We start from the raw sequence: 24,349 nt of genomic DNA on the forward strand, positions 1-24,349 counted from the left end.
CTCTTTGTTTTGTTTTTAACACCACTGCCTGATACATAGTATCTGTGTCTAAATACTAAATATGGTAAAGCAGAGGAGGGCAGTGGTGATTCAGTGGTAGAATTCTCACCTTCCATGCAGGAAGGAGACCCAGGTTCAGTTCCCGGCCAATGCACCTCAATGCACCCGTCTATCAGTAGAGGCTCGTGTGTTACTATGATGCGGAATAGATTTCAATGGAGCTTCCGCACTAAGACAGACTAGGAAGAAAGGCTGGTGATCTGCTTCCAAAAATCAGCCAATGAAAACCCTATGGATCACAATGATCTGATCTGCAAATAATCACGGGGATGGTGCAGAACTGGGCAGCATTTTGATCTGTTGTGCCTGAGGTCGCCATGAATCGAGGGCCAACTTGACAGCAACTAACAATAACAACAATGTCCCTATTAGACAATCATGCCCTTGGTTTTTCCATCTCAGCCTTCCATGGAACCTTCTGCCCACTAGGTATCCACTGAGTGTGCTACATGGAGAAGACTTTGCCTATTCTTTAGTCTTTTGTGGTGAAGACTTCGGACCTCACTCAATAACATTCTAGGCCTCAACTCCCAACCCCCTGCCCACACCACTCCCTAAAGAAATGTCTTTAAGCTAAACCACCCCCAGAGGAAATTGATGTTCATGTCCTCTTGTTCACTTCTTCACTGTGATGCACAACAGCTGTTCACCATCTTTTGTAAAATCACTCAAAAATGGCTCTTCAGTCACCCCTCAGACTTCTCCTCTTCAGGATATTTAATCCCCATTCTCTTGACCTCTCTAGCGGACCCAGCGCGCTTACCCCTTTGATCATCACTACATCTCTTCTGTAAATCCTGTCTATGTTCTGCATCTTCCTCTTAAGTGTGGAACCATTCAGGCATGTTTTCCTAACAAAGCTCCCTCAGAGAAGCCAGCCTCTTCCCTCTGGCTGGTCTGAATACCTCTTGAAGGGTGGGTGATAGGAACCCCAGGGTTCCTTTCTGGCTGGAAAGGAAGCAGTTGAAGGGTCCTTTCTACCTGTGTCCAGAGAAATGTGAAATTGTTTTGTTTTCAAGAAAAATATGTAGGTTTTATAATTTACATTGAAGACAAGACTGCTTGATTGAGGGCCTGTTCTCATTTGGAATGAATGCAGACTATCCCCACCTCATCTACCACTGCAGATGCCACCAGAGAGGACTTTGGCCTTGGTGACGGGGTCAAGTTCCCTTCCTTCATCCCGGAGCTGCCTTGGGGTTTGAGGGCTCTGCTAGCACTGTAAGTTGCCTGCCCTGGTTTAGAGCAGTGACCTGTTTTCTCCTTCTCTGTCCTTCCTTCACTAGTGCTTCTCTCTAAGCAGCCCATTCAGCCCACTGGCCTCCTCCTCAGAGATCACTTAGGCCAGTGAAGGGCATTTCCAGCCCCTTTCTCTGCGGCTGGCCAAATAAATCAAGCTCAACAGTGGTCTGGATCTAAGGTGCTCTGAGGCCTGCCTCGTCTCTTTCATGCATACACACATGCATCCATACACACATGTGCATGCACACATGCATGCATACACACGTGGAGGCATCCACATATACACATGCATGCACTCATGCACACACACGCACACAGAGGGATGCACCCACATCCACGCACACACACACACACGTGCACACATGCACACACACATACATGCAGTCAGTGCACACACACATACACGTGCACACATGCACACACACATGTGCGCACACGTGCACACAACATGCACACATGTATACATGCACAGATACACACTTCTTCTATACTCTCATGACTTACATGGGGGACTTGGCCATTCACACTGAGATTGGCACTGTTAAATGACAACAGAGATGCAATGGGGAAAGGCCCAGTGACGGTCGTCCCTGTCTTTTCATCTGAATCATGTCCAGTAATCCCATTGAGTCTGCAAACCTGGTGGACTCCCGAGCACACAGCTCATCCTTCCTCTGTTCACTCTGTCCTTTCCCCTTCTCCTGCCCAGTATCCCCACAGATGAACAACATCTTTAAAATAAATCCAAAACACATTCTCTGCATAATCCCTCTTTTCCTATATGTATTTTTTCCTGTTTTGAAATACCAACGGTTACCTGCTTAAGCAACCTTTGCTTTTGCTCTGGCACAGGAAGACAAATGTTTACCAGTAACTATTTCCTCGCTGGGGAGAAGAGAAGGACGGAAAAATCAGTTGGTCCTCTCTTCCCTACGCCCACCCAAGCCAACTCCTCCTTCCTCTTCTTTCCTCACTCCTTCCCAGTCAGCAGTCCATCCCATGCGGTGAGGGAGCACTTGACTTTATGCAGAAACCCTGGTGGTGGCACAGTGGTTAAGAGCTACGGCTGCTAACCAAAAGGTCGGCAGTTCGAATCCACCAAGTGCTCCTTGGAAACCCTATGGGGCAGTTCTACTCTGTCCTGTAGGGTTGCTAGGAGTTGGAATCGACTTGATAGCAATGTGTTTTTGTTTTTTTTTTTTTTTTCATACAGCACAGCAGAACAAAATGTTGCCTGGTCCTATGTCACCCTCAGGATCACCGGCTCGTTTGAGTCTATCATTGTGGCTATTGTGCCGGTCCACCTCACCAAAGGTCCCCACACCCTCATTGGCCCTCTACTTCAACAAACATGATGTCCTCTCCTGGCAGTGGATCCCTCCTGATGACATGTCCAAAGCAAGCAAGTCAGACAGTGTTCTGTTGTGGTCTATAAGGTATTCATTGGCTAGTTTTTGAAAGTAGATCACCAGATGTTTCTGCTTGGTCTGTCAGTCTGGAAGCTCCACTGAAACCTGTCCCGCTGGGTGACCTGCTGATATTTGAAATACTGGTGACATAGCTTTTAGCATCATAGCAATTTGCAAGCTACCACAGTGTGACAAACTGACAGATGGGTGGTAGATATATAAGGTAGTATATAATATATAAAAAAAAGATCCAGAGTTTAACCACTTGGAAATGTCTTACTGGGAAAGGTGATTATTATCTTAAAAGGGAATACTTTTTTTTTTTTATTATGGTGAAAAGATACACCACAAAATCTTCACTTATTCAACAATCACCATATGTACAATTCAATGACATTGATTACGTTCTTCATGTTGTGCTACCATAGTCACTACTATCCTTTGCCAAATTATTCCACTACCATTAACATAAACTTAATGCCCCCTAAGAAAAGTCCTCCTTTCACCCGAGCGTACTTTTTATTGAGTCAACAGTGAAGTGTGTTTTAATTCATTAAAAAAAAAATCTATTTATGGGGGTCCTCTTACATGCCAGGAAGTGTTCTGCATGCTGGGTTTGGAGAGGTAAGATAGACATGGCCTGATCTCAGAGAGCTCCCATCCCAGGAAAAGACAGCTAAAAGCACAGTAATCAAATATGTCATAATCACAAAGGGGTGAATACTGTGACGATAGGACAGGGAGGGTGGTAGATGTTCTATACACCGGGGAGCCCTCTGTTAGCCTGTCTCCGCTCCTGGTGCTGCTTTCTTGGAAGGCCCCTCTGTAAGCGGAGGTGCAGGCATGTGCAGGAGTGACCCAGAAGAAGCCAGGGTAGGGGGAGTTCACTTCCCACTTCATTAGCAGAGGAAGACAGGAAGACACAACCTAAGGTCACTTGACCCTGAATGTATTGGATACTTAGTAATTTTAAGGAGTATTCAAGTCAGTGGGGCATGAAACCAAAAGGATTTCAGCTGACTAAGGATCAGATGTAGCAAGCAATCACAATACTTCAAATAAAGTAAATTGTGGACCTGCTTTCAAACAGCAGCAGTGGAAGCCATGCATGTGCCATGCATCTGAGCCACTCTTTAGCTCGTTAATTATTTGTATTGTTTTTGTTTGTTTCAGCCTAACTTAGAAACTATAAAGTTCAAATATACTACTGTAAAGTTCAGATTTCACATTGATTCACAATGCTATCATGTTCAAATTTCATTTTGATGCACTATCTATGAATATGCCTTATCCTCCCTGTCGTAGATTTTATTGTGTCCACCCAAAATATCTGTCAACTTGGCTAGGCCATGATTCCTAGTATAGTGATTGTCCACCATTTTGTCATCTGATGTGATTTTCCTATGTGTTATAAATCCTACCTCTGTGATGTTAACGAGGCAGGATTATAGGCAGTTATGTTAATAAGGCAGGACTCAATCTACAAGAATAGGTTGTATCTTGAGTCAGTCTCTTTTGAGATATAAAAGGGAAGTGAGCAGAGAGACAGGGTCCTCATGCCACCAAGAAAGTAGCGCCAGGAGCAGAGTGTGTCCTTTGGACCGGGGGTTTCTGTGCTGAGAAGCTCCTAAGCTAGGGGAAAATTGATGACAAAGACCTTCCCCCAGGGCTGACAGAGAGAGAAAGCCTTCCCCTAGAGCTGGCACCCTAAATTCAGACTTCTAGCCTCCTAGACTGTGAGAGAATAAATTTCTCTTTGTTAAAGCCATCCACTTGTGGTATTTCTGTTATAGCAGCACTAGATGACTAAGACACTCCCTGAATTGACTTTTCTAACCAAGAAGTTCCTTGCAGAGCATTAAAGACACCTATTATCAAATGCTCCTGATTTTTAGATTTTGTTGTGCATATTGCTATTCATTGAAGAGAAGCTGTACTGAATGTGTTTGGGCTGTCTTCCACACTTCAATCTAGGGAAGTGTTGCTCTTTCTCCAAAGGACAGGTACTCCTCTGGAAGATTTATGCTGAGAATGTGCCATTCTGTGTAATAAGTGCTCCATAACCTTTTAATTCTTTAATTTTTGTTTTTAAAGGCTTGGCTTGTCTATTGAAAACATCTTCCAAGACTGGCTTGAGAGTTCCGGAGTACCAAAGGTACGCTAAAGATAACTGCTTTGGGGGAGAGTCTGTGAAAATAGTAACACTTGCTACACAGCATATCAATGACAATGATGTGTGTGTATGTGTGTGTGTGTGTGTGTGTGTGTATTATGGAGCCCTGGTGGCGCAGTGGTTCAGAGCTTGGCTGCTAACCATAAGGTCAGCAGTTTGAATCCACCAGCCGCTCCTTAGAAACCCTATGGGGCAGTTCTACTCTGTCCTATAGGGTCGCTATGCATTGGAATTGACTCGATGGTAACGGGTTTTTTTAATATATTACAGAAAATAATTATTTTACTGAGCTGGAATATCCTTAAGTCAGGAAAATGCTGGTCTCCTCACCTCCATTTCACTGCCTCCAGTGACCGTGATGCTATGGGAACTTGGTGGTAGACCCTGAGCTGTGTGTTAAATGTGGTCTTTATGACTTACAGTATGTTTTGGTGGAGTCATCAGGCCACAGTTTAGTTCCTCCAGCTCTGTTCTTTGGGTGGAACAGACAGTGAGGTGGCTTACCTGCAGCTCTTATCTGACTGTGTCCTTCCCATGGTTTCCATCCCTTGTTTCCCCAACTTGGCTGCCCCTCAGCTCCCACCCCTCGTTCAGCATCCCTGTCTCAGGCTGGTCTTCTCCTCCAGATGACCTGTTTAGATTCATTTCTCTGTCTTAGGGTCCTGGGCCCACTCCTACGTGAGGTTTTATTCTCTCCCTACCTTTCAGCCCTTGGCCAACTCTGAGACAGAAGCATTTTCACTGCCAGCCCCAGCTCCCTGAGAATCACATGGCCTGCTCCCCTCCTGCTCTCCTCAGGCTCCGTGCTGCCCAGAGCCTCACGGGCAGCCCTAGATCTCCTCGCCAGTCCCAATGGTGACTGGAGAACTGGGAACCTGGGAAGTCCCAGGGTGACATCCTGGAATGGCTGGTCAAGAGGACACTGCAGGCCTGGGCTTTCCTGGGGTGGGGCTGGGGGGGGTGGGGAGCAGCCCCCAGGCAGCTGCAGGGTGGGCCTGAATCATGGTGGCAGTTTCTGGTGTCTGTCAGCGACCCCCGTGCCAGTGGGAAACTCGGCCTTGGGCCCAGGCAAGCAGCCCCGTTAGCCAACTCGTTTCTGGTTTCTGGTCTGTTGGCACATGGCTGGTTATACGAGCTTCCCCTTGGGAGTGTCTGAATGTCAATGAATGTCTGTGAACCATGAAATTAAGGAACAGGGGTGGGAGGGCTGTTCTCCATTACCTTTTCATCCCTCTCCTCAAGTCTTTGTCCTTTTCTACCACACAGGGGACATGTTGGCTACCAGCCACCATTAGCCCAGATTCCTAAAGGAGGACACGTTGCCTTCAGTTCAGGAATATGTGCCACCTGTTAAAAGTTATTTGTTTGGTCCAATCCTTCTGGGAGTAAAAAAAAAAAAAGAATAAAACCTTGAGTCTTAAAAAACAAAACCAAAATAAAACAGGGATGGGGCAAGGCAACCCCTGGTCCTAGGAAGAAGTGCTTTCAACTCACGTGTATTATAATGAGGTCTTATGTTTTCTAAGAAGGTAATGTCCAAACCAGACCACATACTCGTACAAAAAACACAGAGAAAACAAAGTTAAGGTTTGCCTGGTCCTGGGCAGCAGAGCTTCGCTGTTCTTGTCTTAGGTGGGGAGGCATTCGCAGAAGCCATTTACGTTGTGTTCGTAGGCCAGGCTGTTCCAGGGCTCCCAGACATTCTTAGTGTGGCCTGGTGGCTGGGAATTATTGGGAGCACAGAGAGCTGACTAGTGAATTCCCTGGCCCAGAACAACGGGGCTGCTGTTTGCAGCAGTTCTCCCCAGGGAAGAGAAAGAAGGAGTCCATAATCGCGTGCCTAGAAGCAGGCGCACCCACTTGAGTTGTAGCCCTGGGGCTGACCCTCTCCCTCCCAGCAGGCTCTGTAATTTCCCCTGAAGAGGAGGAGGCTTTGCACCAGCCAGTGGCTTTTGCTTTTCATTAAAAGGGGGAGGAGCACATGGAAGGGAGCGATTTACCTCTGAGCCATACATTTTTTCCAAAGATCCAGTTGCATTAGTGACAGCTTATAGTGCAGACAGGAATCTCTGCCATAAACTGACGAAACCTGCTGTCAAAACACAGCCAGGTGCAATGAGGCCCGCTGAGCTATAAATTGTCTTTAAGACCCAACTGGTATTTCCTTGGGTGCTTAACCATTCAGTAAAAACAACAGCGTCAGACAGAAAAGGCCCTGATTTAGTGCACATCTCTTCATTGGTGAATGATCAGACGGCATCTTTTCATCTTTCCTGCCCATTTTCTGCTATTATTTATGTGGCGGTGGTGATTTACCTGCTCCTGGCCCTCTCACACTCCTTGAGAGTCCCTTCTCGTTTCCACTTCAGTGAAAGGCTCTCCGAAAGCCGGGGACCCCCAGGTTGTAGGAGCTGTGCAGTGAATGGGACACCTTGTTCTTTGTCCCCATCATTATAATATAAAGTTACGAGTGTGCTTGGCCTGAAACGACAACCAGAGCCCTGAAAAGGCTCCAATGCTCTTTGTTCTCATTAAAATTTTCTGTCCACCAGCAATTGAAGTCATTCATGACCAGAGAGTCACGTTTATTGGCGAAGTTTTCATTCCACAAGTTACAGAGGCTTTTTGTCTTCCCTCAGAAAAGCTTGCCTTGGGGTTGGCCTCGATTTTCCTTCTTGGCCACATTGAATGGAAATATTAAAAAAAAAAAAAAATGGAGATAGCTTTAGCAGCAATAAAACCTAGCATGAACCCCAAAGAAGTAAAACAAATCAGATGCAAATATCTTTGAAGAAGAATGCCCCCAACCCTGTAACCTTCGGTTTTGTGAACAGATTTAAAATTGATTGTACCACCAGTATTCTTTATGTTATATAGAGTATTTCCTTTTATGACTTTTTCTCTGATTATTAAAAGTATTACACATTTATTCTGGAAAATAAAAAAGTTTGTAGGTGAGAAAATAAAAATGACCCAGAAACTTGTTTTTGATATATATCCTTTCAGACATTTTTATGTACAAAGATATATTTTACCCTTTTCTTTCTCTCCCTTCTTAAAAATAAAAATAATATGCTCTTTGTAGCAAGTTCAAAAATAGCAAAATATAAAACATAAAAGCCCTTGCCCCCTTAATATTACTCCCCATAGAAAATTAGAGCCTGATGACGGCTCCTTTCTCCTATACTTTTTTTGTGCTATATTTTTTTTAAACAAAATTGAAATCTTATTATCCAAACCTAAATTTTTCATTTAAGAATTTATCTTGAGCAGTTTCCCATACCCTTTAATATGATTCAAGAGCAATACTTTTAACAGCTGCGTAACTTTCTAATGAATGGAAGTACCATAATTTAATTTACTCAGACACCCACTGTTGGAATAGGACACATTATTTCTAAGAAAGCCATGTATTCTGCTAATTTGGCAGGTCTGTACATAGATTCTGATTTCTTTTCATGTCTGCGGGCTGAAAGACTCACCCCTCCCACAACCTTTTGCTCCACAGGTACATATATTCCAGTCCTCTCTTAAAACATTTATATGCAAATATGCCAGAAATCAATGTTCTCCATCCAGCCTTTCATCTATACTCCCCCATTTTAGTTGCTGCAGAACTCTCTGACTCCTCCCTCTCTTCGATCTCCTCCCCCCATAAGCCAGTTGCCAAGTTCCCATTGTTCATTATATTTGCTTGGACTATTACAGCAGCTAATTGGTGTTTTAGCCTCCAGGTTCTTCCTCTTTCTGTACATCATTTACATCAGTGCCAAATTAACCTTCCCAAAACACAGCTCAGGTCCATTCTCCTTGCCAGGAAATTTCCCTCCAATGACAATGCACTTAGAAAAAAATCTTTGGCCTGCCGTTCAAGGCTATCAGCAGAACTGCCTAAGCTACCTTTTTTAGCCTTATTTCCCACCACTCTTGGGCACACGCCCAGCCATAACTACCAGTCTCCAAATATTTGTGAGCCTTGCCGTTAGCGTTCCTTTGCGCATGTTGTTTTCTCTCCTTGGAATGTTTTCCTCTCTCTGTATTTTGCACTTAGCATAGCCAAACCCATTGCTGTCATGTCGATTCCGACTCATAGTGACCTTATTGGACAAAGTAGAACTGCCCCATAGGGTTTCCAAGGCTATAATCTTTATGGAGGAGCCCTGGTGGTGCAGTGGTTAAGAGCTCAGCTGCAAACCAAAAGTTTGGCAGTTCAAATCTACCAGGCACTCCTTGGAAACCCTGTGGGGGCAATTCTACTCTGTCCTATAGGTTCGCTATGAGTTGGAACTGACTCGACGGCCGTGAGTTTGGTTTTTCTGGAAACTTTATGGACTGCTGCATCTTTCTCCCACGGAGTGGCTGGTGGGTTCCAGCTGTCGACCTTTTGGTTAGCAGCCAAGTGCTTAACCATTGCACCACCAGGGCTCCTTGCATTTATCATAACCTCCCTTGTATTGTTGCTGTTTGTATATGTGTCTCACATCACCCCCCACCATCCCCTGGAAAGCAGGGTTAAATCTGACTCATCCTTGATGCCCATTTGTTTGGGGCCTTCCATGTAGTAGATGCTCAGAGTCTGCACTGTCCAATGTGGTAGCCACTAGCCACACATGGTTATTAAGCCCGTGAAATGTAGGTAGTGCACCTGAGAAGCTCAATGTTTAACTTAGTTTCACTTTAATTAATTAAATTTACATTTAAACACTAGTACTCAATTCAGTTATTGTTTATAACAGCTTGGATATGTGAATGAATCAACTTTTCCAACTTTGTAAATTTTGCAATATCTAAATACAGACCAAGCATTTCTGATTAAAATGTAGCATCCTAACTGAGCTGTACTGTGAGTGTAACATACACATTGGATTTAGAAGATTTAGTTAAAAAAAAGATGATAAAATCTCTCTCAATTTTTTTTATATTGCTTCCATGTTGAAGCGATGATATTTTTGATACTTTGGGTTAAATAAAATGTAATATTAAAAATAAGTTTACCTGTTACGTTTTAAATGTAGCTAAGAGAAAAAAAAAAGAGCCCTGGTGGTGCAGTGGTTAAGAGCTTGGCTGCTAACTAAAAGGTCGGCAGTTCAAATTCACCTGCCACTCCCTGGAAAACCTATGGGGCAGTTCTACTGTGTCCTACTAGAAAAAAAAAAAAAATGTGGCTTGTGCTGTATTTCTGTTGAACAGTGCTGCTCTGAAGGTATTATTTGAATGAAAATCTGAGTGCATAGTGCTTTCAAATCACTCACAGAATAGATGTAATTGAAATTATCTGTATTTTGTCACATGTGTGGGTAAAGATAGAGCTGGCCAGTCTATAGACCCCTTTCATTTTGTGGTGGCAGCATGGGTGATTGTAATCTGCAGGTAACCATAAAGGGTCACCATGCGACATTCACAATAGGCACTCAGAAGGGCATGAGCTAATTATCAGCCTTGCTTCAGCTCCTAATTTCAACTCCCAGTAGAGCTGTTTCCTGAGGTACTAACAAGGAGGCAAACAGACTCATGTCAACCTCACAGCCCTTCTGGGCCTCTGTCTACTCTGGGGAAATTGCTTACCCACCTTTAAATGGCAAAATAAGCAGCAGTGACACAGAGGAGGATAAAGAAGCTGGGTAATGTGCCAGCTACATAATGTGTCCCAGAAGTAGGTGGGAGTCACCTCGAGTTCCCAGACCTGTTCCTGAATCCCAGCATTTAGAACAGCAAGTTATTTTGTCACCTTGGGAAAATGCTACTTCTTTCCAGCGAACACCTGCAAGTTGCCAAAAGCCACACAAGCAAATGATGGGAGGAAACACATCTTGTAGGGAAAATGCTGCAATCACAGAACTGAGGAAACTTGATAAGATATGATACAGGAGACTGGATGTCAGTGGAGCCAGAAGGTACTTTTAGTGCAGGGAAAGCCGGGTGGTTCATTCGGGGAATAATTTACAGTCTTCTTTCAGCACATACCAAGTAATACTATCAACATAATTTTAAGGCCTGTTAGGAGACTCAATCTCAGAGTGTCCATAAGAATTCTACATTTAATGGTAGTCAAAAAAGCTGAGACTGGTTGTTTTGCAAATTCCAGAGAAATTATATTTTTCAAATTAAATGTGCTACGAGATCCTTAGTTCATTTATATCAATAAGAGCAATTGCCGTAATGTAGTGTGCTTGTTGGGCTCCTAATAATTTGGCTGTCATTCTTGTTCAGTGGTTCAACTCTCATTATCTATGTTACTAAATATCAGAGCCCTGGTGGCGTAATGGTTAAGTGCCTGGCTGCTAACCACAAGGTAGGAGTTCAAATCCACCAGCCGCTCCTTGGAAAACCTATGGGGCAGTTCTACCCTGTCCTAGAGAACTGACTCGTCAGCACCTAACAATAACAAACATCTTATCAAGGATCCTTAGAATACACTGAGCAGGTTCTCTGGCCTCACTTGGGGCGTGAGATGCTGATGAGTCACTTCAGTCACTTACTGGGCATTAAAGCACCTGGCCCTTCCCCCAGGCTCTTCAAATTAATATACTTGTCATCAGATTTGCAGAGACAGAGAGAAATCTTATTAAAATCTTTTCATTTTTTAGCCTATTCCTTTATTTTTGGCATCTGTGGCTTCATGCTTATTCACAGTACTTCTCTGGTAGTTCCACATTTCTTATGAATCCCCTTCAAAATGACCAATAAAAATTACTCAAGCCAGCCTCACTCTATTCTGTTTCCCTGTGCATGAATGGAGTCCCTAGGTGGTGCAAATGGTTAATGCACTCGGCTGCAAACTGAAAGACTGGAGATTGGAGTCCATCCAGAGGCACTTTGGAAGAAAGGCCTGGTGATCTACTTGGGAAAAATCAGCCACTGAAAGCCGGTGGAGCATAGTTCTACTCTGACACACATGGGTTGCCATGAGTCAGAATCAACTCAGTGACAATTGGTTATGGATGAATATGGTTTGGGTATAATTTTTTTTTACCCAGCTGGTGTTGGTATCTAGTCCACAAAAATTAAAAGTCCTGTCTGGTGGTATGAGAGGTAGACAAATGTGACAAGGGTCTTGTCCCAGAGGACAGTGGGAAACTGAAAGTTTGTGCATATGTCTGGGCTGGATATAGTGGACCGTTGGGATCTTCCGATTTGATGCCATCCAGATATATTGACCTGTTCGCAGCACAAGGCACTGTGATGAAATAGGAGGCCTTCCCTTTGGTGCCCTCAAATGAAAGCTGTATGTCCTTGCCCTTCTTATCTCTCCCTTTCAAAACCTGGTTTCCAGAAGGAATCCAGATCTCATTCACAGTAGTCTAATACTAGACTCCAAGTGAATCATAACAATTGGAAGTGTTTCCTCTCCCTTGAAGAGTTTCTCTGCAGCAGTGTCAGCGGAGGTTTCTGCAGCAGAACTGTCAAACATCTGAGACCAGATGGATCAGATCCACAAGGGAAAGCTTCTTCCAGGATCTGAAATCATACCTCCTTAGTCCAGTGCCTCCAATTCCTGTCCCTCCCTGCCTGCCATGAATATAGACTGTACATCTACTCTTTATGAGGGACTGGTAATGGTTCAAAAATTAAAGAAACCCAGACTTTGCCCTCAAGATGCTTAATAATTGAGAAGGAATAATAGATACACAAATAACTAACTTAAGGCAGAAATGCAATAAGTGGTTAAAAGCAAAAAAAAACCTAACTTTCAGGAGTTCAGAAGAAAGAGGTCATTTCCAATTTGTGGAAGCAGAGAGAGTTGAGATACTACCAGAAGCAGCTCTTTAAAGACAGGTAGGGTTTAAACCAAACCAAACCAGTTGCCGGCAAGTTGATCCTAACTCATGGCAATCCCACGTGTAACGGAGTACGATTGCTCCATAAGGTTCTCTTGGCTGTAATCTTTATGGAAGTAGATTGCCAGGCCTTTCTTTCATGACACTACTGGATGGGTTTGAACCATTGACCTTTAGGATAGTAATTGAGTGCATACCACTTACACCAGTTAGACAGGTGGAAATTGTGGAGAAGGCCATTACTGGCAGAGGGAACAACAGTGTCTGGTGGAGGAGAACTGAGGATACACATTTAAGGAGCATCAGCAGAGTCAAATCTCAATGACTGGAGCCTGATCAATAGTTTGTCATAACCTTGATTAAGGCTTAGCGGCAATGATCCAGGACCAGCAAAATGGAGGCAACTTTCCTGGCTGGAGCCAAACCCATTGCCGTTGAGTTGATTCTGACTCATAGCAATCCTATGAGTAGAACTGCTCTGTAGGGTTTCCAAGGAGCAGCTAGTGGATTTGAACTGCTGACTTTTGGTTAGCAGCCGGGTTCTTGACCACCATGACACCAGGGCTCCTCTGGCTGGAGAGGCAGGAGGATAAAGCCCCTCCCAGTCAGCCTCACTTTCACACTCAACTCTTTCCCAAGCCCTGGCCCCTGTGACACTCTAACCAAGGCCATTCTGCCCCTCAATAATAGAAGGGTGAATGCATTTCTTTTTCATAGTGGTAAAATATCCCGGGTGAATGCATTTTGATCATGATTTGGAATAGTGGTCTTTTTCCCTTCCATTTCCCTTGTTAGCAACGAGTATATTGTTGTCTGTTTTGCATGGAGAGAAGGATCTGCAAAGGGGGTTGATTAGTTAAGGCAGGATGCAGCCAGATTGCACAGGGACTTGAATGTGATAATAGAGTTCACATGAAATTCAGGAGCCACAGGGAGCCACCAAAGGTTTGTAGGAGAAGTGATAGGATAGCAGTTTGTAGATACATGGTCAGATAGGCCAGCAGCCACATGTAGAGAGAAAATTCCTTGGAGGTAAGGCCAAGCCTTTCCCCATAGCTCAGGATGAGAGTCTTATGGAGTGGAAGGAACAGTAGACTGACTCTTCACTCCTTGACTTTGACTTTAAACTTTCATGTCCAGAGCTATTCATTTAAGTGGGTACTTTTTAAAAACATCATTAAATATCTGGATGGCCAATGGTGTTGTATTAGTTTCCAAGGGCTGCCATAATTAAGTACCATACACTTGATGGCCTATAAGAACAGATATTTATTGTTTCAGTTATGGAGGCTAGGAATCCCAATTCAGGGTGTTCATGTTCTCTCTGAAGGCTCTAGGGGAAGATCCTTTCTTATCTCTCCTGGCTTCTGGTAGCCCCAGACATTCCTTGGCTTGCAGCTGCATTGTCACCTGGAGTTCTTCCATCTGTGTCTCCCTGTCCCTTTGTATCTTCATTTTTTTAAGGATAGCACTCATACTGGATTAGGACTCCCCCAACTCCAGTATGACCTCATGTTAACTGATAGCATCTTTAAAGTCCTTATTTCCAAACAAGATCATGGTCACAGGTACTGGGAGTTAGGACTTCAGCATATCTTTTTGGGGGACTCAATTCAATCCATAACAGGTGTCTACCCAAAGAGAACGTGCAATGGGCCGAGGAACGTCTACAGGTGTCCTCAAAGGTATAAGCAGAAGCTACATTAATCAAGCACAAATTAAGGTAATGCAGATGATGTACCCAAACCTGGCTAAGTGATGAGGCAGAACATTGGGGAAGTTGACTGAGACTTAGGCCTGCACCCTTTAGGATCTCAGATAGGACAGGTATTTTTTTTTAAGTGAACTCAGAGGTAGCCATATGAGGATACCTTTTTCAGTTGGGATAAACATTTGAGAACTCTTTTCTTTAAAAGGAATAAAAATTTTGGACTGGCCTTTATGGACACAGACATGTTCAGGGTTTGACACAGTGGAGGAAAACCCAACATTTGCTTGGTGAACAACCTGCCTTCTGCCTTCTAAATCAGAAAGAAAAGGAAGCAGAAGCCGCTAACTTGGAAAAGTCTGTTTGGCTCTAACCAGTTGATAGAGACAGTGCTAGGTTGGTAGCGGACTGTGTGCATGTGTGTTTTAATAAAGAGATAAAGCTGGGCACTTTCTAGAAGCATAGCTCTGCAGGCTTGGATTAGGCTTAGGCTTCCCTAAATACCACAGCGCTGCCTATTCAAAGAGACAGGACCCCAAGCTTCTGCTCTAAAATCAACAAGGCAGACCTTTCCGGGGATTCATTTGGAGTATACCAGCACTCCCCCACCCAAACACTGTTGGCTGCAAGACTACTATGAATTGCTACAGAAGGCCTGTGCAGTGGAGTCTGCTCTCATAGTCAACACTCTACCCGCCTCCCTGCATACCCCATAACTCAGGCCCCTGAAACCAACAGGACAGACCTCCCGGAAGTCTGTTTGCTTCCCATTCCAGTCGATGCTAAGGACTGCTGACTTGCTGACTGAGGCTGCTGTGTGCTAGGAAGCAGGCATCTTGAGTGGAGGCTATACCCACAGCCAGCATACTACAGGGCAGCTCCTATAGCAACAAGGCAGACCTCCCTGGGGGTCCATTTGGAATGTGACAGTCCCTCCCCCAACCAGTAACACTGTTAGCTGCTGGACTGATAAACGAACTCCTATAGAAGGTTCCCTACAGTGAAGTCAAGAGGTGGGTCACCTAAGTGGAGACTGCTCTCCCAACCACCACAGGACCACTGGGGCTTCAAAAACAACAACACATCTCTTGGAGGTCCTTCTGGGGAGTGCCAGCTCCTCCTCCTCTTGAAACAGAGGAAAGTCTGCTGTGCTTCCTCTGAATACCACCTTAGATAAAAGCAGCCCCCATAGAGCAGGGAAGGAAGCTTCGGGCAAAACTGAAGGACAACACCCAGCCCCAAAGGGGGCTCACTGGGTGCAGATTTTGTGACTAAAAACATGGTTGCAGAAACAGAAGCGAAGGGAGTAATAACCAGAGAGAGAGGACTGTGCCCCTAATGGACAGATTGATTAGTACACGATAGCTCACCTGAGTGGCAATGTCCACTGGTGGATCGTTTCACCACAGCATGTTCTCTGGTGTGTTTGGGAGACACTGAAAGTTGAAAACCAAGACCTGGAACTTTCGAATCCTAATTAAACCAAGAAGGGAGAAGGCGCTATCACAGAGAGCAAGAAGAAACAGCAAGCAAAGGCTAAAGGCTCTGCCTGCCTAAGAGTTTTTTGCAGAAAGTAGTAGGGGCAAAAACACCAAACAGTGGGAAAAACTGAGAAGGTTAACACCCTTAAAAATTCCAGTGCCCCAACCAAAAAAAAAAAAAAATCACAAGACACACAAAGGACAGAAAAACAACGGCCCATCCAAATGAACATGACAGAAGGAGTGAAAGCACATCTAGTGATGACCAAGTAATGAAAAAATGGAAGAATATAATACAACAACATTAAACATAATTAAAGAACTAAGGGAAAACATAGACAAAGAGCTAAAAGAAATAAGGAAAACAATGGAAGAACAAAATGAGGATCTAAAAAAAGAGATATTTCAACTGAAAGAGACAATAACTGAAATGAGAAACACAATAGAAGGACTTACCAACAGATTTAATCAGGCAGAAGAAAGAATCAGCAAATTAGAAGATAAAATAGTTAAAATGACAGACACTGAAGAGCAACAAGAATGAAGGCTCAAGAAAGCTTAGCACAGTATAATGGAATTATGGGACAACAAGAAGAGACCTAATATACACATGATGGGAATCCCAGAAGGAAATGAGAGAGAGAAAGGGACAGAAAGAATATTTGAAGAAATAATGACAGAAAATTTCCCCAGTCTAATGAAGGACATGAATCTAAAAATCCAAGAAGCCTAAAGAACTCCAAGCAGGATAAACCCAAAGAGATCTACACCAAGACACATCATAGCTAGGCTCTCAAAAATTAAAAATAAAGAGAGAATCCTGAAGCAGTGAGAGAGAAGCAAACAGTCACGTACAGAAGATCCCCAATAAGATTAAGCGCCAATTTTTCTCAGAAATGTTGAAGGCCAAAAGGCAATGGAATGATATATTTAAAGTACTGAAAGAAAAAAAGTCAGCCAAGAATACTATACCCATCAAAACTATCCTTCAAGAATAAGGGTGAAATTAAAACATTCCCAGACAAACCAAAGCTGAGCTAGTTCATATTCAGCAGACTGGCCTCAACAACAACAACAAAAAAATACTAATGGGAGTTCTGTAGATGGACGGGATGAGACAATAGAAAGTAATTCCAAGCTGTACATAAAAAGAAAGATCCCTAATAAAAGGGAAATGCATGGACAAGTACAAGGGCTAGTTATAAGATATTCATGCTTGATAATTCTAAATGTTTTGTCCTTTATGTTTTTTAATAACAAGTATATAAAAAGCAAGGATAAAATTATGTTACAGAGCACATGAAATATAAAGATGTAATTAGTGATTAAACAAACAACAAAAGGGAGGAGAAGAATGGTATAGATATAAAATTTCTTGTATGTTACTGAAGTTAAGTTGGTACCAACTTACCCTAGAATGGTATAAATACAATCTGTTAAATGTAATATTCATGGTAATCGCTATGAAAGTGTATATATATAAAAAAAAAAATACACCAAAGGAAAGGAGAAGGGAACCAAAAAAGGCTCACAACAATAAACCAACAAAACACAAAAACAAGCAGTAGTAAAGGACAAAGACAAAGAAAGCTTAAGACACACAAAAAACAACGAAATGGCAGAAGTTGCTTCTTGTCAATAATTACAGTGAATGTAAATGGAGTAAAATGTCCCAGTCAAAAGGCAGAGGGTTGCAGAATGGATTAAAAACAAAACAAAACACATGATCCAGCTATATACTGTTTACAAGAGACATACCCTAAACCCAAGAACAAAAACAGGCTAAAAGTGAAAAAAGAAAAAAAAAATTCCCTGCAAATAACCAAAAGAGAGCTGGGGTGGCAATCTTAATATCAGACAAAGTAGACTTTAAGACAAAATCTGTTAGAAGAGATAAAGATGGACATTATATAGTGATAAAAGGGTCAATTAATCAAGAAGATTTAACAATCATAAATACATATGCACGCAACAGCAGGGTACCTAAATACACAAAGCAAACACTGATAGAATTGAAGGGAGAAATAGATAGTACTACAATAATAGTTGGACAATTCAGTACACCAATTTCAGTATTGTACAGAACATCTACAAGGAAGATTAACAAGGAAACAGAGGGCTTGAATGACACTATAAACCAACTAGACTTCACAGACATTCATAGAACTTTCCCCAAAACAGCACAGTGTACATTCTACTCCAGTGCACATGGATCATTCTCCAGGATAGACTACATGTTAGGTCACAAAGCAAGTCTTGATAAATTTTAAAAGATTGAAGTCATACAAAGTATTCTCTGATCACAACAGAGTGAAGCTAGAAATCAGTAACAGAAAAAAAGTGGAAAATACACAAACATATGGAAATTAAATAACATTACCGTATCTTAGCACAAATAACGTGCACCTTCTGCATTTGTTTGCCAGCCGTGCCCTTCCTCCACGAGGTATTTTCATAGGCACCCTATGCTAATTTTTTTACAGCAACGTGTGGAAGAGGATTGGCATGGCTGTGCTTGTGAGGGTGCCTTATGGGGGGTGGGCATGGCTGGCAAACAAATGCAGAAAGTGCTAGTTATTTGCATAAAAATACGGTAAACTACCAATGGGTCAAGGAAGAAATCATAAATTTCCTAGAGTCAAATAAAAATGAAAGCATTACATACCAAAACTTACGGAATACAGCAAAAGCAGTACTCAGAGGGAAACATCACAATAAATGCCTACGTGAAGAAAGAAAAAAAGTTTCAAATCAACAGCTGAATTCAACAACTCCAGGAACTAGAAGAAGAAGAGCAAACTAAGCCTAAAACTACCAGAAGAGATTGCAACTAATGCCACATAACAATTTGTGTATAAATTTTTGAATGAGAAACTAATTTGCACTGTAAACTTTCAACTAAAGCATAAAAAAAAAAAAACCTACAAGAAGGGAAATACCAAAGATCAGAGCAGAAATAAATAATGAAAACAGAAAAACAATGGAGAGAATCGATAAAACCAGAAGTTGGTTCTTTGAAAATATCAATAAAATTGACCAACTTTTAGCTAGACTGAAAAAGAAGGGAAAAGATGCAAATAACTAAAATAAAAAATGAAAGAGAAGACATTACAACTGACCCGACAGAAATAAAGAGAATTATGACAAAATATCATGAACAACTGTCTAGCAACAAACTGGAAAACCTAAATGAAATGGACAAAACAAGCACAAAACCTACTCAAACTGACTCAAGAGGAAGGAAATAGAACGTCTCAACAGACCCATAATAAGTGAAGAGATCGAATCAGTGATCAAAAACCTCCCCTCTCCCCCATCAAAAAAAAAAAAAAAAGTCCTGGACCAGATGGCTTCACTGGGGAATTCTACCAAACATTTAGAGAAGAATTGACACCAATACTGTTTAAACTCCTCCAAAAGATAGACAAGAAAGGACTACTCCCTAATTCATTCTATGAAGCAAACATAACCCTGACACCCAAACCAGAAAGACACCACAAGAAAAGAAAACTACAGGCCAATTTCTCTTATGAATATAGATGCAAAAATCCTTAACAAAGTACTAGCAAACAGAATTCAATACCATGACTACACCATGACTAACCAAAAGCCAAACCCACTGCTGTCGAGTCGATTCCAACTTATAGCAACCTATAGGACAGAGTAGAACTGCCCCATTCAGGGTTTCCAAGGATGTAAACCTTACAGACTGCCACATTTTTCTCCTGTGGAGTGGCTGGCAGGTTCGAACCACCAACCTTTTGGTTAGCAGCTGAGCATTTTAACGACTGCATACCAGGGCTCCTCTACACCATCACCAAGTGGGATTTATTCCAGGAATGCAAGGATGGTTCAACATTGGAAAATTGATCAATGTAATACTCCACATCAGTAGAACAAAGGAAAAGAACCACATGATCATCTCTATAGAAGAAAAAAGCGTTTGATAAAATCCCACCCCCTTTCTTGATGAACACCTGAAAGAAGATTGGCATAGAAGGGAAATTCCTCAATATGATTTAGGGCATATATGAAAAGCCAACAGTCAACATTATACTTAATGGAGAAAGACTGAGAGCTTTCCCCTTGAAATCGGGAACAAGACAAGGGTGCCGGCTCTCACCACTTCTATTTGATATTGTATTAGCAGTCCTAGCCAGAGCAATAAGACAAGACAAAGAAATAAACAGTATCCATATTAGAAAAGAAGTAAAAATATCTCTCTATATAGAAAATCCCAAAGAGTCCATAAGAAAAGTTCTAGCACTAATAGATGAATTTAACAAAGTTGCAGGGTACAAGATTAACAAACAAAAATCAATTGGGTTTTTATAAACCCTCAATGAGAAATCTGAAAGGGTAAAAATTAGGGAAACACTTCCATTTATAGTAGCATCAAAGAGAATAAAATACCTAGGAATAAATGTAACTGGGGTGTGAAGGATTATACAGTGAAGACTATAAAACACTGCTGAAAGAGATTAAAGAAGACTTAAATAAATAGAAATATGTTCCATGTTCATGGATTGGAAGACTTAATATTGTTGATGTCAATACTACCCAAAACAATCTATAGATTCAACACACCTCCAATCAAAATTCCAAAAGCCTTCTTTACAGAAATAGAAAAACCAATCCTCAACATTATATAGAATGGCAAGAGGCCCTGAATGGCTAAAACAATGTTGAAAGAGAAGAACAAAGTAGGAAGACTCACACTTCCTGATTTTAAAGCATACTATACAGCTACAGTTATCAGAACAGCCTGGTACTGAAATAACAATAGACAAATAGACCAATGGAATAGAATTGAGAGTCCAGAAATAACCACACATCTACAGTTAACTGATTTTTGACAAGGATGCTCAGTCCATTTGATGGAGAAAGAAGAGTCTATTCAGTAAATGGAATTGGATTTACACATACAGAAAAATGAAACCAGATCCATGCCTCACACCACACACAAAAACAAATTCAAAATGGATTCAGGACCTAAATGTGCAAACTAAAACCATAAAATGCTTAGAAGAAAATGCAGGAGCAACACTGTCAGGCCTAGCTTTTAACAATGGATTATCTAATATAATAACAAAGGCACAAACAGCAAAAGACAAAACAAATAAATGGGACCTCATAAAAATTAAAACTTTTTTTCATCAAAAGACTTTATCAAAAAAGTGAAAAGGCAAGTTACTGACTGGTAGAATATCTTCAGAAACCATATATCTGACAAGAATCTAATAATCAAAATATATATAAAACTTCAACAAGCTAACAACAAAAAGACAAATAGCCCAATCAAAAAATGGGCAAAGGACATGAATAGACATTTCACCAAAGAGGACATTCAAATGGCCACCACACACATGAAAAGAAGCTCAGTGTCATTAGCCATCAGAGAGATGCACATAAAAACCACAATGAGATACCATTTCATTCACACTAGGATGGCTAAGATTAAAAAAAAAAAAAAACAGAAAATAACAAATATTGGCGAGAATATGCAGAAATTGGAACCCTTACCCATTGCTGGTGGGAATGCAAAATGGTACTGGCGATGTGAAGAACAGTGTGGCGGTTCCTTAAAAACTAAAAACTAGAACTACCATATGATGCGGCAATTCCACTGCTTAGAGTATACCCAAGGGACTAAGCTGCTATGCGAACAGATATATGTACACAAATGTTCATTGCAGCACTATTCACAATAGCCAAAAGGTGGGAACAAACTAAGTGCTCATCCACAGCTGAACTGATGAACAGAATGTGCTACGTGCTACATACATACAATGGAATACTACTCAGCCACAAAGAGAAATGAAGTCTTGATAAATCCTACAATATGGATGGAGCTGGAAGACATATGCTGAGTGAAATAAGTCAATTATAAAAGGACAGATGTTGTATGGCCTCACTTATATAAAAAGACAAGAAAAGGAAAATGTATAGAGAAGACAGTTTATAAGTGATTACCACGGCTAAGAGAGAGGGCAAAAATGGGGTTTAACAATGATGGAATTATCACATTGATTAAGGGTTGGGTCGCACAGCTGATTATTGTAATTGCTGTCAATAAGTTGTACAGCTGTAAAAAATTGAATTGGAAAAAGTTGTGTGATACATATATTTATAACAATGACCAAAAAAAAAAAAAAGAGTAGATGCTGAGGCTGCTTACAACCAGAAACCGCATGGGAATTGGTTTTTGGTTTGGAGGTTTAGCGTCATGGTTACATGGGACATCCCAGTTAATTGGCCTAACAACATGTTTAGTGCTTTTGTTCTACCTCCTAGTTGGTTACGTAGTGCCTGGGCTCTAAAAAGCTTCCAAGCAGCCGTCCAAGGCACAACAATTGGTCTGTATTTGCCTGGAGCTATAGAGGAAGAAGAAGTGTAAGGAATAGAAGGAGAGTATCGAATGTGTGGCTAACTGCCTCCTTTGTCGTGAGACCAGAAGAGCTGGATGTTGCCTGGCTACCATCACTGAGCATTTTAATCAAAAATTCTATAGAAGAACCCTGATCAAAAGGGAGAAGATGCAGGACAGAGTTTAAAATTCTCCAGACTTCCTGGAGCCATGAAGATTGGATGAACTCCTGAAACTAGCCCTGAGTAATCATTAAACCTTAAAACAAAAATTCCCCTGAAGTCTCCTTAAAACCAAACAATAGTTTATGTTACTAGTAAAAAATGTCTGCATTGAACATTATGCTGTTTTAAGAACTATAGTATGGGATCAAATTGACAACAGCAACTCGAAAGATTAGATAGGAACCTTAGGGGGCAGTGAGTTTATGTTAATGGCAGAAGAACAACTCTGAAAATGTGAGAATGGTTGCACAACTTGAAGAATGTAATCAGTGTCGCTAAATGGTACATGTAGAAACTTTTGGTGTATGTTTTCCTATGTATATTCTCAACAACAACATCAAAATAAATAAAATTTAAAAAGCTGAAAAAAATGTTTAATCATAGTAGGTGGGCACCATCCAGTTCTAGTCTCATTGCAAAGGAGGCAGTTTTTATGGAGGCAATTAGCCACACATTTCATTTCTTCCTCCTGTAGCGTTGCTATGAGCCAGAATCAACACAATGGTAATAAGTTTGGTTCTGGCGTTTTTTTATTCCTGATGCTCCTTGCTCTGTTGCTCCAATCAAATAGAAAGTAATTATTGTATCTTGGATGGCTGCTTTTAAGACCACCAGGTACTACGCAATGAACAGAAGCGCTAAATACGATATTAATGCCAATTAACTGGGATGATCCATGAGACCATACCTTAAACCTCCAAACCAAGAAACCAAATCCCATGAGGTGTTTGGCTGTACATAAGCAGCCTCAGCAGCTGTTCTTTTGTTGTCGTTCTTGTAAATGTATCTATCACACAATTTTTGCCAATCCAGCTTTTTACAGTTGTGCAACTTATTGACAGCAATTACATTAATCGGCTGTGCAACTCTAGCCTTAATCAGTGCAAATTTTCCCACCACCATAAACCAAAACTCAGTACTCCATAAGGATTAACCCCTCCTTCCTCCTCCCTCCCGCCCCTGGTAACCGCTAAGAAACTTTGGTCTCTATACATTTGTCTTTTCTTGACTTTTTATGTAAGAGAGGTCATACAGTGTTTGTCCTTTTGTGATTGACTTATTTCACTCAGCATAATGTTTTCCTTCTCCACTATGTTGTAGCATCTTTCACAATTTCATTTCTCTTTTTGGCTGAGTAGTATTCCACTGTACATATGTACTACATTTTGTTTATCCATTCATCTATTGATGGGCATTTAGTTTGTTTCCACCTTTTGGTGATTGTGAATAATGCTGCAGTGAACATGGGTGTGCATATGTCTGTTCATTTCACTGCTTTCACGTCTCGTGTATATTCCTAGCAGTGAAATTGCTGCACCATATGGTAGTTCTATTTTTCGGTTTTTTGAGGAACCCCCACACTGTTTTCCACAATGGCTATATCATTTTGCATTCCAACCAGCAATGTCCAAGTGTTCCAATACCCCCACATTCTCAACATTTGTGATTTTCTTCTTCTTCTTTTTTTACCTTAGCCATGCTAGTGAAATGGTATCTCATAGTGGTTTTGATTTGTATCTCTCTGATGGCTAGTGACGTTGAGCATCTTCTGAGATGTTTGATGGCCATTTGAATGTCCTTTTTGGTGAAATGTCTATTCATGTCTTTTGCCCATTTTTTGATTGGGCTATTTGTCTTTTGTTCAGTTGTCAAAGTTTCATATGTATCTTTTGGTTATGAGATTCTTATTGAATATATGGTTTCCAAAGATATTCTCCCAGTCAGTGGCTTTTTTTTCCTGTTTTTTTTTTTTTTTGTAGAGTCTTTTGATGAACAAAAGTTTAAAAATTTTTTAAGATCCCATTTACTTATTTTGTCTTTTGCTGTTTGTGCTTTTCTTATTATATTAGATAATCCATTCTTAAAAGCGAGGCCCAACAGGTCTGATTTTTTTTTTTTTTTTTAAT

At 41.4% G+C, this 24,349-nt stretch overlaps 1 protein-coding gene across 2 annotated transcripts in view; it reads left to right on the plus strand.

Moving 5' to 3' along the window:
* The window catches only part of AOPEP (aminopeptidase O (putative)), a 473,908-nt gene that overhangs the window by 339,535 nt on the left and 110,024 nt on the right, over nt 1-24,349 (plus strand). For both annotated transcript variants that reach the window (XM_023735817.1, XM_004381324.3), the window contains one exon: nt 4,806-4,866. In XM_023735817.1, the coding sequence (XP_023591585.1) occupies nt 4,806-4,866 (61 nt within the window). The remainder of the gene's footprint in view (nt 1-4,805; nt 4,867-24,349) is intronic.

The sequence above is a fragment of the Trichechus manatus genome, unplaced genomic scaffold (assembly GCF_000243295.1).
Source record: "Trichechus manatus latirostris isolate Lorelei unplaced genomic scaffold, TriManLat1.0 scaffold00082, whole genome shotgun sequence".
Lineage (NCBI taxonomy): Eukaryota > Metazoa > Chordata > Mammalia > Sirenia > Trichechidae > Trichechus > Trichechus manatus.